General features: G+C 36.1%; 1 protein-coding gene across 2 annotated transcripts; it reads left to right on the forward strand.

The window, feature by feature from the left end:
- Positions 1-237: 237 nt before the first annotated feature.
- npc1l1 (NPC1-like 1) lies at positions 238-18,038 on the forward strand. Of its 2 annotated transcripts, XM_052094463.1 has the most exons (19): positions 238-504; positions 3,012-4,329; positions 5,036-5,300; positions 5,412-5,512; positions 5,592-5,764; positions 5,867-5,995; positions 6,365-6,547; positions 7,855-7,969; positions 8,851-9,116; positions 9,306-9,395; positions 10,386-10,576; positions 11,563-11,690; positions 11,808-11,937; positions 12,651-12,709; positions 12,806-12,956; positions 13,436-13,667; positions 13,785-13,898; positions 16,397-16,559; positions 16,836-18,038. In XM_052094463.1, the coding sequence occupies exons 1-19, from the start codon at positions 442-444 to the stop codon at positions 17,042-17,044; spliced, it is 4,080 nt and encodes a 1,359-aa protein (XP_051950423.1). In that variant the 5' UTR covers positions 238-441; the 3' UTR covers positions 17,045-18,038. The 2 variants fall into 2 exon arrangements, 1 of the variants encoding a protein (XP_051950423.1); XR_007967828.1 differs by lacking the exons at positions 11,808-11,937; positions 12,651-12,709; positions 12,806-12,956; ... (2 more) ...; positions 16,397-16,559; positions 16,836-18,038 and having other exon boundaries at positions 10,468-10,576; positions 11,563-11,689.
- The last annotated feature ends 2 nt before the right edge of the window (positions 18,039-18,040 follow it).

An 18,040-nucleotide genomic window follows, 5' to 3' on the forward strand; every position in this document is an offset into this window, starting at 1 on the left:
TTCAAACAGAACATTAAGAAAAATACAAGTTGTTGATTTATAGTGAACTGTGATCCATTTATGTGTATTAATAGAAGGGTATTGGGAGTGTTAGGGGGTGTTTTGTACCTCAGATGATCCATAGCTTCTGTAGCAAACATTCAGTTGTGTCTGCCCATCTAGTTAATTATCAGCCAGCTGGATTGGCTTTTATCCATTCTGATTCATGGCAAACACTTCAGGACAGATAATACTCTGTACATCGATAACGCAAGTATTCGCCCAATGAGTGTGAGAAAGCTTTTCATTTAATTTTGGCTTTCTACTTTACACTGTAATCACGGATAGAGGTAGAACGGGGATCTATTTGTTACCTAAAGCTCCTAACTTCCCTCTGCCCTCCAACTCTCTACTGGAACTAACACTCTATACTCACTGAATAGCAAAGACTTGTGAAGAGAGATGTATTTCCAAAGGATGAGCTGGACACAGTACATTACATTGTTCACACTTGCTATCTGCATGGTAAGAATTCACTTGACTCATGTTCTATAATACTGTTCTGTCAGACTAATAGCCAATGTTGTGTCAAATGCATTCTCAATCGACTTTGTGTGAGTTGCAAAATATGTGAAATAGGCCGTATGTATGTTGAAAAAGAGAAGTTATTGATTTTGGTGGTGACTGCGTAGTTATTGTACATTCTGTTTTCTTAACTGGGTGGGGATTGGTCATATGGGGTGATATTTATTTCTTTGCACAAAAAAAAAAAGAAAAAAAGATTTTAATGGATTTTCAAGCATACAATATCTCCTGTCAGCACCCCTGGAGAATGAGAACAAAAAGTAGTGGACTACAAAAAAATTAAATAAATAAATGTGACACAACACATTTCTACACATTTCTATGGTCTTTGTCAACAATGGTTACAGATTTTCATAAAGCTTGGAATGAGTTTTAATAATGTCATTGTGTCAAAGTCATTGCCTTTTGTGATTTTAACACAACATGATAGAAGTCAGCACTAATTTAAGCTATGATTAATCAGACTTTTGTGGATGTTAAGTTAATTCATGCACAATATGTTTCTTATTTCATTGAGTCCAATGAGTGATTAAATGATATTTTTTCTTTTCCATTGGAATTTGTTTATTTATTTATTTATTTTTACTGCATAGGAGCCCTTTAGAAAGAAGTTGCATGATTCTAATTTATGTCTTACTCTTATACTAAATATATCTTAATCATATTTCATTTAAAATTACAGTGGTGGTAAACGTGAAAAACAAATTGGCTGCAACCATCTATTAATAATTGAGGGAAATTCAATGTAATAATTTGAGAATAAGCCAAAATATTGACCAGATTGACCACTAATCAAGGTTTTGGGTAGGTGGTTAGGGCCTGATAATTCAGGCCAGTTGATGAAACACTCACTTGTCCATCGGCACAGCTCTGCATTCTTAGTACATTTTATTTTGTTGACTACGTATTTGCCAAATTACAATTTTGTCAGATGAACTAAATTTTACAAGTTCATTGAACTATTTAATGTTTAAAAAGTTGAGATTACTTAAAAAATCTATAAAGTCAACCTTTATGCCATTGAAGTCAGAGCAACGTACATTTTTAAACAGTGAGCACATAAAATGTCAGGTTTGGTGGTGAAGGCAGAATTTACAGGGTTTTAAGCATGTTCAGTTTGATCACTGATGCTCAGACCTAGGAGGCCATTTGTGGCAGAATAATAGGGAAATTAAAAAGCTTTTGACTCATGTCATTAAGGATGTTATAAAGTAGTCATAAACATCTTTTAAAGTCAAAATCTGTGGGAATCTGTGTGTTTGGTCAAAGAGTGCATACTTATGAGGACATGTAAATAATCTCTTTTGGAATGTATTTAAAAAAAAAAACAATTCTCCATGTGTGATTTTAATGATGGTTTGCTGTAAGAATTTATGTTTTGTTTAAAGTCACCATCAGGGTGATCAGTATTCACTTTGATTAAGTCTCTTTAGTTATTTGTCACTTCCACCACCTGTTTAGTTGGACCAACTATGTTGGATCTTAGTGGGGCTGACACATGATCTTGTGTAGATCTGCTTAATAAAGAATATATTTTTATATTATTATCACGACAATTGAAAGCTGCACTTAAAAATGCAAGTTAACTTAACTTAATAATTACAGATATTTTTGAGTTTACTGAATTTATTACATTGAGTTCATGGAATTGATAATCCAACTTGAATTGTTAAACTGGTACAATTCATTTTAAAGTTGAGTTACAAAAAATACTTTGCAGCTGGTTGCCTTATAATAAAAGTTTATTCAACTTTTTATTTTTTACAGTGTGGTTGCATGTCTATGTTTCTCTTTCCTTACTGGATGTTGAAATACAAATCTGATATACCTGCAGATATAAAGGTGTAATCAAGATTATAATGCTGAATAATATATTTAGGCAAGGCTTTGTTGAAATGAAGAGATCCTCAAATTACAAAGCTTCAAGGAAATGACTGTTTCAAGTATCTTGTAAGCATCAGATTGAATTGTTGAAAACAAAAACAAAAAATCAAATCAGTAACTTCTTACACTGTATTCTGTTGGTTTCCATCAAAAGCCTCCAAGCTGTCTGTTTAGCCAGATAAAAAACTACTTTATGTGCTGTTGACAATGCATATTTTCTAATGGTAATTGTTGATTATAAAAGTTTCTGAACTCATCTGCTTTTGCTGGATACTAACTGCATTTGGTGAAAAAGCATTACAGATTTACAGCTATTACTTCAAATCTGATATTTTTGTTGTTGTTGTTGTAAATTTTAAAGAAAATATAATCTATTTCATTTGTCATTTTTCTGGGTGGTCAGTGAAAAAGTAGACAAGGAAAGTAAAAACTGGCCTCAAATGTGTGATACAGATCTATAAAATACAGTGAGTTGGCACACTTTTAGATTAAATTGTTAAAATTTTGTTCAAAACCCAACCAGAAATTACAGCTGAGCATTTACAACTCTCTGTCTATTGCAGGTCCTAACCAGTGCTCAGCATGAACCTGGATACTGTTCATTTTATGAGGACTGCGGGCTCAACCCTGCTGTGGAGGGAGCTCTTATTCCCCCAAGGGTACCCTGTAAAGACTACAGAAAAGCAGTGAATGTAATAGGAAGCCACTACGAACTTTTGAAAAGTGTGTGCCCAATGTTTGCCAATGGTGAGGGTGAAACTTTAGCCTGCTGCTCCTTTAAACAGCTCACCTCTCTACAGAGCAGCCTGACACTCTCTAAAGCCGTGCTGATCCGCTGCCCATCCTGTGCTGACAACTTTGCACATCTTCACTGTGCCACCACCTGCAGTTCCAATCAAAGTCAGTTATTAAAAATCACCAAAACAGCCAACATAACACAATCCAATGGCATTGATAAGGAAGCTGTGGTTGGTTACGAGGCCTACATAGCCACCAGCTTCTCAGATTCGTCTTTTAGATCCTGCAAAAATGTACGAATCCCAGCCACAGGAGGGTTTGCGATAGCCACTATGTGCGGTCGCTATGGATCAACACTGTGTACGCCGCAACGCTGGTATGATTTCCAAGGCGACTCCAGTAATGGACTGGCTCCCCTGGATATTAATTTCAGGCTCTTACCAGAGGGTCAGACTGCTGGGCTTCCACCAGGAACGTTTCCATTTGCTGGAAGGACTTTGAATTGTAATGAGACCACAACCACGGGTGGTGAAGCTTGCTCTTGCCAGGACTGTGAGCAATCCTGCCCAGCTGTACCACAGCCAGACCCTTTACCAGAACCATTCATGATTGGTAATCTAGATGGTGTGCTTGTCATCTGCCTTATAATCTTCTCTGTTGTCTTTTTGGTCTTTATTTGCTACTTGATGTTCAAGAGCATTACTCAGCACCTCAAGTCAAATGACTCTGGGAAGGGCAAGAGTGTCAAGGACCAAAATGGAAATAAGATTAACCATAATAACAATCCCAAAGATGTTACATGGACTGACAAAGCCAGTCTTGCCACTCAGGAATTACTGGGTTCGCTTTTCCAGACCTGGGGAACCATAATGGCACGCCATCCTCTGAAAGTGCTCCTGATTAGCCTTGTAATTGTTTTGGCATTCGCAGTGGGAATAATTAACATTGAACTGACCACGGATCCTGTCCAGCTCTGGTCAGCTCCCAACAGCCGAGCAAGACGTGAGAAGGACTTCCATGATGCAAATTTCGATCCATTTTACCGCACCAATCAGCTGATCCTGACTGCTCCGAACCGACCCAGTCACTACTACGACTCCTTACTCTTTGGCGAGCAGAACTTTAGTGGCATCATCTCTAAAGGTGATCATGTAAAGATTACGACTAGTGAAAACATTCTAAAAATACCTTGTTGCATTTCCTAGACTTTAACTTGCTCAAAAAGATTAGGGTTGTCACAATAACAAAATTTTAGTAGCTGATACCAATACCAATTCAATTTCATGATTCTTGAATCCAATTCATAATTGTCCAAAATTCTGAAATAGCAGGCATTTAGAATAAAGTTAGTGGAGAAAGTGGAGAATTGCAGTAAAAAGGGGGCTTAATTAATGGTAAATGTTTTACTCGCGATTAAGAAAAATTAACAGGTTAAACTTTTTTAATTAATCGCATGCGTTGACACATTAATTTTGACAGCTCTAATATTAATATATATATTAACAAATTGAAACATTTTTGTATTTCATTTTGACAGATGAAGATAATATAAATGTGATTTTTACACATTTACTTAAATTACATTAATAACCTTGCCAAGACTGAGAAGAACTGAATTTGAATGCGGGGGCACAATAGCTTTTCAAAGCACATGCACATACATTGGGTTTAAAAGCAGATGTCTGTTCAGTGCGCAGGAACAAGATATGCTACCTTTGAAAGGCTTGTATTGTTATCTACTAGTATTTATTTATTTGTACTTGGTACGTCGCCTACTTTTGACATGCCTTATTGTGCGATGTAGCTCTCCAATCCTGTTACATTGAGATATTGTATATCTTTATTGCAGATTTGATCATTGAGCTGTTGGAGCTTCAGCAGAGAATCCAGGCAATTGAATTCTGGTCAGATGAACTAAACCACACTGCCAGCCTTAAGGATATTTGCTATGCCCCACTTAATCCAGACAACCCCTCTTTAACAGACTGTGCTGTCAACAGTCTACCACAGTACTTCCAAAACAGTTTGGAAAACCTGAATGCCAAAGCAAACATGACCGAGCTTGGTGTGACTAAAGAGGTTGATTGGAGAGACCACTTCATCTACTGCGTAAAGTAAGCCACATATCCATACTGATAATGTATACATAAATATTGAGTCACCTTTAGAAAATTCAGTGGTAACCCCCATGTATAATGTAATTTATATTATATTCTTGCCCACAGCTCTCCATTGTCATTTAAAGACATCACAGCTCTTGGCATGAGTTGTATGGCAGACTATGGAGGCCCTGTCTTCCCCTTCCTGGCTGTGGGAGGACATGAGGGTAAGACAGAAAACAGGCCAATAGCATTTCAACCTTGTCTTCAAGACTGCTTGAGCTGATTTTGTCTTTCCATTTTCAGAAGAGGACTACACCACAGCTGAGGCTCTGCTCCTTACCTTCTCCCTGAACAATTATGCACGATCCAACATTAAATTTAAGCTGGTTGAAGAATGGGAAAGCAGATTTCTTGAAATTGTCCAGGAGTATCAGAGAAACCCAAACACAAACTTCACGTTTGCCTACATGGCTGAGGTGAGAATCTTTCGTTGATAAAAATGAAATTCTGTCATAATTTACTTAGGGGTGAACTATGCCTATAACAATGTTATGGTCTAATTGTTTGATGCTCTGTAGAGGTCTTTGGAAGATGAGATTAACAGAACCACTGCAGAGGATATCCCCATATTCATGATCAGCTATGCTGTCATCTTCCTCTACATAGCAGTGGCCCTTGGGGAATATTCATCCTGCAAGCGTATCCTGGTGAGAGCGTAATGGAGTAGTTAATGGCTTACTGGGAATTTCCACTGATAAAATTGATTAAAGCTATATTTTCAATGAAATGTTAAAACATGCCTCCTAATAGATTGACATTAAATACTAAACCATCTAAACTCCTTCTAAAACTATTTTAAAAAGCATTTTTTTGCTTTTTCTTTTATAATTGTTAGCCATGAAGCTTTAAAAACCACATATTATTTGAGGACTACATGTGTATACATTTAAAGTTAAATTAGTTACACTGAAGCATCATTTACAATGAATGGTGAAGGAAAAATGGTGAACATTTATTTATTTAGTCGACAATGAAATGCATGTCATGCAGTTTCTGTCGTAATATTTCTCTTTTAGGTAGACTCAAAGTTCCTGGTTGGACTGGGTGGCATTCTGGTCGTTGGATGCTCTGTCCTGGCCTCAATGGGCTTCTATGCCTGGATTGGGATCCCATCCTCACTGGTCATTATACAGGTGGTGCCCTTCCTTGTACTTGCCGTGGGAGCTGACAACATCTTCATTTTTGTACTGGAGTATCAGGTAAAATGGGTTAAGAGATGTTTTTCTCTTTGACCTCAATTTTTCTTTATTTTTGAAATTTTACATTCTGACCTACATTCTTGTGTCAGCTTTAGTTTCACTCACTAGTAAATAGTTTTCAATTTCTCTAGTAGTTTTCTATAGAGCTGTTCAGGTTGTAGTCCACAAATCCAGAAGAAAATTCACCATTGGTTTACTCTGGATTTTCATATGGGTTTTTATTATGTGGCTTTTCAACTTATAAGTAAAATAAGGTCTGTGGTAAACATTACTAAAAACTGACACCTCATGGGGATTTGCTGCATCTAAATCTTTCATTATTGACAATATTCATCAAAATGTTCATCCTCACTTCAGTGCATATTTTGTTATTTTGATTAGATAATGAGGTGTTCTAAATTGAAGCAAGGGCACGCAAAGAAAAATGTGAATATACTGTATGTAAACATGCTCCTTCAGCACATTGTGTCTCCAGCTTCATGCACTATATTGTATATAATACTAATGAAATCTGGTGATATATATATATATATATATATATATACACATTTAATTTTGTACATACTTACATATAGAGCATTGTAATGGAGCCATGTCTCCATCATTTCCAAATAAGAGTCCTTAGTGTGTTTCGGGCTTGTTTATAGTAAATAGCCCCACCAAATACACTGCCAGTTTAGGATTTTATACATTTTTCTTGTAGCCTTTATGTCTGGGCCCATCATAATAAGGAAAGACTAAGGATTTATTTCATACTTTTTAATCGGCTGATTAACTGGTTATCTGACTTTTCCATCACTTTAGTTATCATATCAGCAAAATACTCTATTGGCGACCTCTAATGTTCTATCGTGGTTTTTTAGCTCTACCTCCTGCTAAAAAGAGCAGGATTATTGGTCACCAGCATTATCTTGTGTTTTGGATGCCCATGTCCCCAAAAGGCTTCTTAACTATCCAAACCAGCAAGAGTTACACGGTCAACTACTTACTCAGAAAGACCATGCTGGTTAACCGCCTTCACCAGCTACATTTTGCTAATCTGATACTGCTAATACTGTAAATATGCTGGTTAACCAGCTAGACCAGCACCATACCAGTACCAGCATAAACCAGCCAGGAAATTTCATGCTGGTCTAAACTGGTCTTTTCATTAGGGGCCTTTGTACGTCTTATTATGTATCATATTATAACAGTTTTATTGCCTTTTATGTGTCCATTACGATCTCTCTATTAATTTATGACTATGTCCTCATAAAACATGACACTTGTTTTCTTTTGTCTCTTGTTCCATGTTTCATCTTTAACAGAGAGATATGCGCAGACCAGGAGAGAAGAGGGAGGAACATATCGGGAGAGTACTTGGAAACGTGGCTCCCAGCATGCTGCTTTGCAGTTTGTCTGAATCTGTTTGCTTCTTCCTGGGTGAGCATCTCACACTGAGTTGAACAAGTTTTAGATGCTATCAACCAGGGATAAAATGGAGAATGTTTATCATATTTATCATAACCTTTAGTCACTAGCTCATGTAAGCAAAAACATGAAGCAACAGATTTGTGCCAACTTAATTAAGGAGATATTTGATTCATGTACAGAAAAGTTGTTTCAACAAGTACAGTGGTAGCAAGTACAGAGTTTTGTACTAAGGAGTTAAAGGTGCTGTAAGCGATTTTTTAATGTAAAGGTATGCAAAAAATGTCCCACTCCCTTAATGAAATAAGTGTTGTAAGGTATCTCACCTGTCTCCGTGACAGCTCTAGCCTCTGTAAACAGCAAATACAAATTATTCCGCAGACAGTGACGCTTTCGGCCTTTCACTAATTTTCAGAATGTTATAGTTGCAGCAAATTATGAAGTCTTACTGCCATTTTTAAGCCATGTTGATAACATTTGTCTGTTAAGAGCACTATTTTGCTGCTGTTGTTTTAAACAACTGTTTCTGCACGATATCAGTCTCGATAAAGCTTATTTGGTATCTTTGGAGTGCAGGGTTTTGGAAAAAGGAGGCATGGATAAATCAACAGCTCAGTCTCGTGGAAGTAGAATGGCTGAAATCGCTTACAGCACCTTTAACATGGTCAATATCACAGATTTGTTATATTTTGATTTTAGGTTAACTTTAAAAAAATAATTTAAAAAAGCAAAATCTTATATCTTTGTTTTTCCAGTGTGGTCTCAGACTTTTAGTCCCATCTATACATTACTCCTGAATGCTGCAGTTGACAGGGCCAGATTAATTCCATCTATACACATACAACTGAATATATGCAAACGTGTTCTCAATTTATGCATTCTCTCTCTTTCAGGTGCTTTGAGCACTATGCCTGCAGTGAAGTCATTTGCTCTGTATGCAGCATTAGCTGTGCTCATGGACTTCGTTCTACAGATGACTGCCTTTGTGGCTCTGCTCTCTCTTGATGCCCGGAGACAGGATGCAAACCTTTGTGAGATAGCTTGCTGTGTTACTGTGAAAACCCCACACCCATCCAAACCTAACCAGGGATTCCTGCTCCCTTTAATGAAAAAATACTATGCCCCTGCACTGCTGAACCCTGTCATCAGGATAATAGTGGTATGTTCCTACCTAAACAGCAGCTGTATTAATAGTTTATGTTGCATCTCTTACTAAAGATCAGTTATGTTGACAAAATCACTGCAAATGTGTGTCTAATTGTAAATGTGGAGATGTTGTGGAAATGTTTGTTTATTCTTGTATATTTATAAATGAGTTATAGTTTCATATTATGTCATGTTCCTTCAGATGGTGGTGTTCCTCGCAATGTTCTTTGCCGCTATTTTCCTCTTGTTCCATGTGAAAGTGGGTTTGGATCAGGAACTGGCTATGCCATCTGTAAGTACAGAAGTTCATTCAACACTACAGTACACTGCCAATTAAAAAGGAAAAGCATTGAAGTTTGGTTTTACAGGCCTTAAAGACTACTCAAAATATTTTTTTTTGTTTTTGTTTGTTTGATTGGCCACTACGGGATAACTTTAATCTGATTAATGAAAAAAATACTGGAAACTAGTCCAAAACTGTCTAAAGGACTGTGCCAAGTTTAGTGGATATTGCTTGAAGTCTAGAAGGAGTTACAGTTCAAATTTGGTCTTGGATTAAAGATTTTGAAAAAAATATATTCTAATTCTAATAATATTAAATAACCCAAGTTTGTACAGTAAATGTCTATTACCCCAATTTAAAGGAACAGTTCACCAAAAATGGATCAATCTCAAACTCTAAAAAATGAAGAATTTTGAAGGATATTATGATGTATATGTTTGTCCATGCAATGCAAGTCAATGGGATTAAAAGCTTTCAAGATCCAATATTGACATAAAGGCAGCATTAAGGTAATCCATAAAACTCCAGTGGTTTAATCCATGTCTTCTGAAGTGATCAATCAGTTTTTTTTCCACTATAATTCTTGACATCTGCAGTCTCCAGATGCTTTCTCACACTTAATGCATGTGCAGAGTGCTGTACATGTTCTGCACATGCATCAAGCATGAGGAAATCTGTTTTTGACCTAAAACCCATCATCATTTGGATTACCTTTATGCTGCCTTTAGTGCCCTTTTTTGGGCTTGAAAGCTTTGGATCCCATTGGCTTGCTGACATGATAATATCCTTCATTTTTTAAAGATAATGTGTTCCCCAAAAGAAAGAAAGTTTGAGATGGCATAAGGGTAAATTATAAGATAATTATAATTTTTGGGTCAACTATCCCTTTAATTATGCCACAGTGCCAATTAAAAAAACAATTTTATTTATTAATTATTCAATTATAATTATTGAACATAAGCATTGCCCTTCTCTTCCTCTATGTATAATTATTATCAGGACTCCTACATGTTGGACTACTTTGCATACCTTTATAAGTATTTTGAGGTTGGTGTGCCCACATATTTTATCACGACCAAAGGGTTCAACTTCAACAGCTTGGAGGGCATAAACGCAACGTGTTCTAGTGTGGGGTGTGACCAGTTCTCTCTTACCCAGAAGATCAGATATGCCACTGAGTATCCTGAACGGTGAGCACTATTTATTCATCCTATCATCATCTCTAGTTTTGTTTTGCCTCTTTACAATAAACTAAATTTAAAATGTTTTAAGCCCTTTTATTTCTCACTTTGCTCTTAAAACAAAGGCAATACAGAATAAGAAATATACATTATATTTATCATAATCATTTGATCTAGTGGCTTAAGGGCTTGAAATTAGTTTTGTAAACAAACATAAAATGTGCTTATGTATGAATGTCTTTACAAACTGAAAATATACATATTTCTTTATGGATTAGTTGGATAGTAAAGAAAAAGCAGCCATAAATGAGAACCCATTCAAAATGGCATAAAATCAAACCAGGTGGATAGAATGGTGGTTCAGAGAATGCCTAAAATGTGCAAACATGGCTGTAATCTAATCTACTTTAAAGAAGCTAAGATAAAAGATAGTTTTCATTTGTTTAACATTTCTTTACTATTATTCTTATACAGTAAAGAATGAGTACTTTTCTCTTTCGACTGGAGAAATATATATATATATATATATATATATATATATATATATATATATATATATATATATATATATATATATATATAGTGGGGCAGTGGTGGCTCAGCTGAGGCTCAGTTGAGGCTCTGGGTTACTGGCCAGAAGGTCGGGGGTTCAAGCCCCAGCATCACCAAGATGTCACTGTTGGGCCCTTGTGCAAGGCCCTTTAACCTATCTGCTCCAGGGGCACTGTATCATAGCTGACCCTGTATTCTGACCCCAGCTTAGCTGGGATTTGTGAAAACAAATACATTTCACTGTATATATGCAAAAATGTATGTATAATGTGTGACCAAAATAAAGGCTTCTACTCTATATATATATATATACATACAGTATATATTATAAATCAGTTATATTGTGTCACATTATACATGCCTGTAATGTAAAATTTTCTATTTAATTTCAAAGCTGATCTAAGGTATTTGTTGTAAAACCACCATGTTCCTGATCGTTCTAGATCTTACATGGCTATCCCAGCAGCCTCCTGGGTGGATGACTTCATTGACTGGCTGAACCCTGCATCCAAATGTTGTCGTCTCTATACCACTGGACCAAACATAGGACAATTTTGTGCCGCAAATGAGAGTAAGTGTTTTTATTAGGTCAAAGCCACAAAATGTTCAAATAAAATTATATAAATTCTGTATTTTAATTTATTGCAACATTTTAAAAGTACTTAATCTAAACTTTATTGAACTGCAGCTAACATTCTGTGTACAAAGAAGTGTATGCGTATACCCCAAAATGGAGTTCTGCGGCCAAATGTTGAGGAGTTTAACAGGTTCCTGCCAGAATTCCTCAGCAACAGACCTGACCTGCAGTGTCCAAAAGGGTAAGAAAAGTTGCTCTGAAACGCAGGTTATCTGATTAGTAAACAAAAGCTTTGAATATACACTCATTGAGCACTTTATTAGGAACACCTGTACACCTACTTATTAATGCGATTATCTAATTAGCCAATCGTGTGGCAGCAGTGCAATACATAAAATAATGCAGATATGGGTCAGGAGCTTCTGTTAATGCTCACATCAACCATTAGAATTAGTAAAAAATGGGATCTCAGTGATTTCGACTGTGGCATGATTGTTGGTGCCAGATGGGCTTGTTTGAGTATTTCTGTAACTGCTGATGTCCTGGGATTTTCATGCACAACAGTCTCTATAATTTACTCAGAATGGTGCCAAAAACAAAAACAAAAAAACATCTAATGAGTGGCAGTTCTGTAGATGAAAACGTGTTTTTGATGAGAGAGGTCAATGGAGAATGGTCAGACTGGTTTGAGCTGACAGAAAGGCTATGGTAACTCAAATAACCGCTCTGTAAATATGAGTGAGCAGAATATCATCTCAGAATGCAAACATGTCGAACCTTGAGGCAGATGGTCTACAACAGCAGAAGACCATGTCGGGCACTTTATATGGACCCTACTAAAGTGCTCGGTGAGTGTATAGTAATGTGCAGAATAAAATATGTTCATGGCCACAGTCAACAAACTTGAACACTGACAAAAAGGTTTAGATTTTTGTTTTTCCGTTTAATTTCCAGTGGCTTGGGAGCTTATGACAAAGCAGTGGTTAGGGACAACATCACTGGAGAAATAATAGGTGAGTAATTTGTAGGTGTAACATTTGCAGACACCTTATATTTGCAAGTGTAGCAATTCCAGTCACATTTAATCTTGACATCTCATCATTTTTCAGCTTCTCGGTACATGGCCTACCACACTCCTCTGGTTAACTCTCAGGAATTCACTGCAGCCTTGGAAAAGGCAAGAGAACTGGCCGACAGCATTACGCAGACCATGAGGAAAATCCCTGGCACCTCTCCTGACTTTGAGGTTTTCCCTTATACGTAAGTGTCATTTTCTTAGTCTTTCTTATCATCCTCACCTTTGCTGGTTCTTCTTCTTGATAAGATTGCAATGAAAATGAAATGAGATAATGAAATCATATCATTATTGAATTGTAACATTTGTCCTTGAGCTACTTCATTAATTGCTAAACTAATTCTAAACTAAATTACAAAATATCTATATGTACTATATGGTACGGTAGTCAGCTTAACTCAATAAACATTAGATCTCTTGACAATTAGGCCTGGATTACCGGCCGAGCATGTGATGCACGTGCTGCCCAAGCATTGAGACCCCATCTCCTATACCAGTCTTTGTTTCATGTATCTAAATCTACTGGAGCCCATGTAATGGAGGGCCCCATTACTGAGTCCCATCTCCATGCACAGCGACCCATGAATTTCCATTGTTGTTTCATGATCATGTATTTATTTTCCGCAATCTCTATGCACTGACTCTTTGATCTTTCACTTCGCAGTGTGACATACGTGTATTACGAACAGTACCTGACCATCGTAAATGAGGGTCTGTTCAACATTGCCTTGTGTCTACTGCCCACGTTCTTTGTGTGTTGTATCCTGCTTGGCATGGACTTGAAATCAGGCTTTCTAAACCTGCTCACCATAGTCATGATCACTGTGGACACAGTTGGCGTAATGACACTGTGGGGGATTGACTTCAATGCCGTGTCACTTATCAACCTTGTGACGGTGAGTGGCCAGAGAAGCAAATCTCTGCGTTTGCAGTTCATTAAACCAAAGACAATGATGGAAGGTTCCTAATGTTGCCAAATGGTAGTCATGTTCTCATGTCTCTTTGTTTTTCAGGCTGTTGGCATATCAGTGGAGTTTGTATCTCATATAACACGCTCATTTGCTCTCAGTATTCATCCCACAAAGGTAGAAAGAGCAAAGGAGGCCACAGCTAACATGGGCAGTGCGGTGAGTAATATAACTGTAAAGATGCCACACTACAAGAAAAGGGACACACATTATATTAGGTGTCTTTCACTATTATGTATTTAAGATTTGATATAATTTACTTATTACTGTATGTAAATCTGAGTTGTTGCATTGTACTTTCATTTAAAGTACCTGCATTTAATGACATCTGTAATTACACTGTTAACTTTTCGCCTAACCCTAAACATAACACGACCCCAACCATTGCCCTAACCCAAATATAACCCCTAAACCCTACTCCTAAATCTACCTGTACCTCAAACTCAGTAGCACTAAATGTGAATATTATAGGAATTTTACAGAACAATATATAGTTACACAATAAATTCATTGTAATGTATGTATTTGAATGTTAGTACATAATAATTAAAGACACCTAATATAAAGTGGGACAAAGAAATAATTTGCTTAATTAGTACACTGTAAAAAACTGCCATGACTTTACAAGATTTAACAGTAATTTCTTAACTAAAATACTGTTTTCAATACTTTACTGTAAAGTCAATGCAGGCTAGGTCATTTTCTGTCACAACACAACAAATAACTGTGTTAAAAGAAATGTGAACATTGCATTGCATAATGGGAAAATGGTGTTTCATCTGAAGTCACCATTAAGGTGTTTATTGTCCCCTTGGGATGGGACCTTATCTTATTTATTTCTAATTAAAGTTCTCCCAGTTGGTGCAATTGTGTTTAAGAGCACAATTTATTGTACTGTAATATATAAAGAAAATAGTCAATTTAGTCATTGAATTTATGATAGCCCATGATATATAAAGTACACCATATGATGCATTTGAAAGTAAAGAAATAGTATAATTTTAAATGAACAATGAGGAAGGGATGTTTGCAAAGCTAGGCTATAATAGGGTTGGTTTTATCGCTAATTCACGTTTTATCATCAGTTGTCAATCAGGCAAGCAAGATATCAACACTCAGCTTACAAAACTTAATGATGGTGACAATTAACCAACACTGTAGATAAAAAACTGAAGATCATTGTGATTCTACAACACAGCACTGTTATATTACAGTCATTTATTGGTCCTGTTCACTGTGACTTCACATATACAGTTGTATTTTTATTGTAATATATTGTAGAAATACTACTGTAAAATATTCTGTGAAAGTCAGGCAGTAGTCAGGAATTTACTGTAAACTCACTCTAAAACATTTTACAGTGTATCTTTGTTTTCTTTTCCAGTGAAATTAACTAAACATAATCTAAACTATATTTAGAGAGGTTTATGCTTCAAACACGAAATATTATCTGCAAAAAAGTATTATTATATTATACAATTTTGCTTGACAGGTAAACCTGCATTAACCCTCTTCATCATTTTCGTCAATTTCTTAGTACCAGAACCAAACATTGTGATTTTTTTAGAATATTGTTTAAGAGACATACTACATTTTTTATATTGTTACATATTTTGTTTTCATGGGTCAATTTTGACCAAGGCATCAGTTGTGGCCTTACACATGATATTATGTAGATGTTGTGCATCTATGAATTCAAATTGTCCTATAATCACTTCACTTACATTTAGTCTCTTTACCATTCTCTCTCACACACTTTTTGTCTTTCACTGGGATTGCATCTTGTTTACAAATATGCACAGGCATATTCCTGTGCAAAACAGACAACAGATAAACTAAATCAAAGGTACTACTGTCTAAAAGGGGGTGTGGTCAGAGCAAAAGTTCATGCACACATTAGTCTAAATAGGGCTTGAAAGAGGAAATTGTCCACATTTTACTCTGCAGCCATCTAATTCTGAACCAGCTTGCAGCATACTCACACATCAACATTTGGCAGTTCATGCAAGTAAATAGGATACATTTAGCTTAAGATGTATTCATGTAGTATACTTGAGTTGTACAGTTGTTTTGATGAGGTTTGTCCACCAAGTTGGATTGAGCTGTTATGAGTAATGGGAAATTCATTCAAATTACTAGTAATTCTCTCAATAGATGTTAATATTAATTGTATATTATTTTATATTTAGATAACATTTCACTGAAATGTTTGATAAAAACTTTTCTTCACACGTCACACTGGGTTTGCTTTAGTTAATGTATATTTTGAAATGTCAAAGAATTTCAACATAAAATGGCATATTAGATCATTTCTTTTATATTTGTCAGTTAACATGCCAAAAGTATAAATCTTTTTACATGTATGAACAGTTAAGATGCATAATTAACTTATTAATGACTTACAATATCTTGTAGTTTTAGATGAAAACCATCCCAAATTTATAAGCTTGAATACCACTGGGTCAAAATTGTGTGTGCACATTCTGATGGCAAAAGGAGGATTAAGGATGTTCAGATATTTTAACTGGAAAACAAGACAAAGTACTGAGAAAATGCAGACTGTCAGACTTTAGTCACGAGATTGGTCATGCATCTGTTCGGCATACATATGTGTAGTTTCTGTGCCATTAAACAATTGTGTATGTTCTATTTCCCAGGTGTTTGCTGGTGTTGCAATGACCAACCTACCTGGAATTGTGGTGTTGGCGTTTGCTAAGGCCCAGCTCATTCAGATCTTTTTCTTCAGGCTCAATCTGGTTATTACTCTGCTAGGCATGGCTCATGGCCTCATATTTCTGCCCGTGCTGCTAAGTTTCTTCGGTATGTTCCATTCATGCTAGTAGAAGTGTGCAATCGTGCACACACATGCAATGTGGGGAGATGTGATAACAATGTATCATACTACTGTTTGAAACTTTGAAACATTAATCGATGCATAGTTTATAGTGCTTCACATGTATACAGTATGTGTTATGCAGTATGCATGAAAGGGAACATAAGTATTCCATTCCAGAAACCTCAACTAATCAAGGACTGGAACTAAAACAAATCAGAACACTACTTTGTTCTTTAAAAATGATTATTTGTGTTGTTCAGGGCCGGGTGTGAACAAGGCAGTTCTGCTGCAGATGCAAGAAAAGGCGGCAAAGGGGATTGAACTCCACAGCAAAGCCACATATGACAACATTAGCTTTGAAAACAATGAACATTCCCACAACTTTGAGCCCATATCTTCATCAAAGAGTGACATTAACCCCAACAACAACAGCCAAGAACAGCCTGAAATAGAAATTGACCATTTTTAGCCCAATACATCTCATGAACTGATCTTCATCTTTTCATTTACCTCTACAATTGCATTGGAATTCGTAGAATTCTTCCACTGAATAAAGGGACCGTCTGCCATTACTTGCACTAATGCAGGTGAGCATCTGGGAAAATAATATATGTACAGACATAAAGCACTGTCTAACACCTACTGAAGACTTCTGTGTTCAGACAGCACTCAGCATACTTAAGTGTTTTAGATTGTCTTTGCTGGTGATTATCTTGCTCAGTTCCCTCCTAAAATGAAGTTCCAATCTAGAAAATGGCCAATGTTCAATTTTACTCATTTTGAAACAAAAAGTTTAGTTTAGCACTACATTGCCTTTTTTACTCAATTGTGTACGTTAAATGTAATGTCTTATTTAATTTTGTTGTTGTTTACATTTAAATTGTCATTTTTGTGTGATGTTAATTGCTCAGAATAGGAACACTTTATGCTTTGAAAGGAGGAAAACAACTCTAGTAACACTCCAGTATAAAGAGCATTATGTCTGCTCGCGTATTATAAGGATTACAGTAGCGATATTAAATGCACTGTGTGTATTTGTATATTCTGTACAGGTCTGGTGAACGTTCAATATATTACACAGCTCCATCTTTAAACTTGAATGGTAATTGAGCTGTTCAACTTGTAGCCAAAAACCCGGAAGAGAATTCAGCATGGTTTCCCTCTAGATTTTCCTATGGGTTTTAATAATGGGGTTTTTGAACTTATGAGAAAAACAAGGTCTATGATAAAATGACTTGGCGATACGTGGACATTTTGTTCTAAAACATAAATTACATACTTTTTTTTACCACAAATGTGAATTTTAAAGCCTTATTGAATCATATATACTTTTTTTTTTCAACTGCACGGTGGCTTCAAAATTCACGTTTGATGTATGACTGTGTGTAATTATGTTGTATATCAAAACATTCACGTTTCACCAAGTAATGTGTACCACAGACCTTATTTTACACGTAAGTTGAAA

This window comes from Xyrauchen texanus, chromosome 27 (genome assembly GCF_025860055.1).
Source record: "Xyrauchen texanus isolate HMW12.3.18 chromosome 27, RBS_HiC_50CHRs, whole genome shotgun sequence".
NCBI classification, from domain to species: Eukaryota; Metazoa; Chordata; class Actinopteri; order Cypriniformes; family Catostomidae; genus Xyrauchen; species Xyrauchen texanus.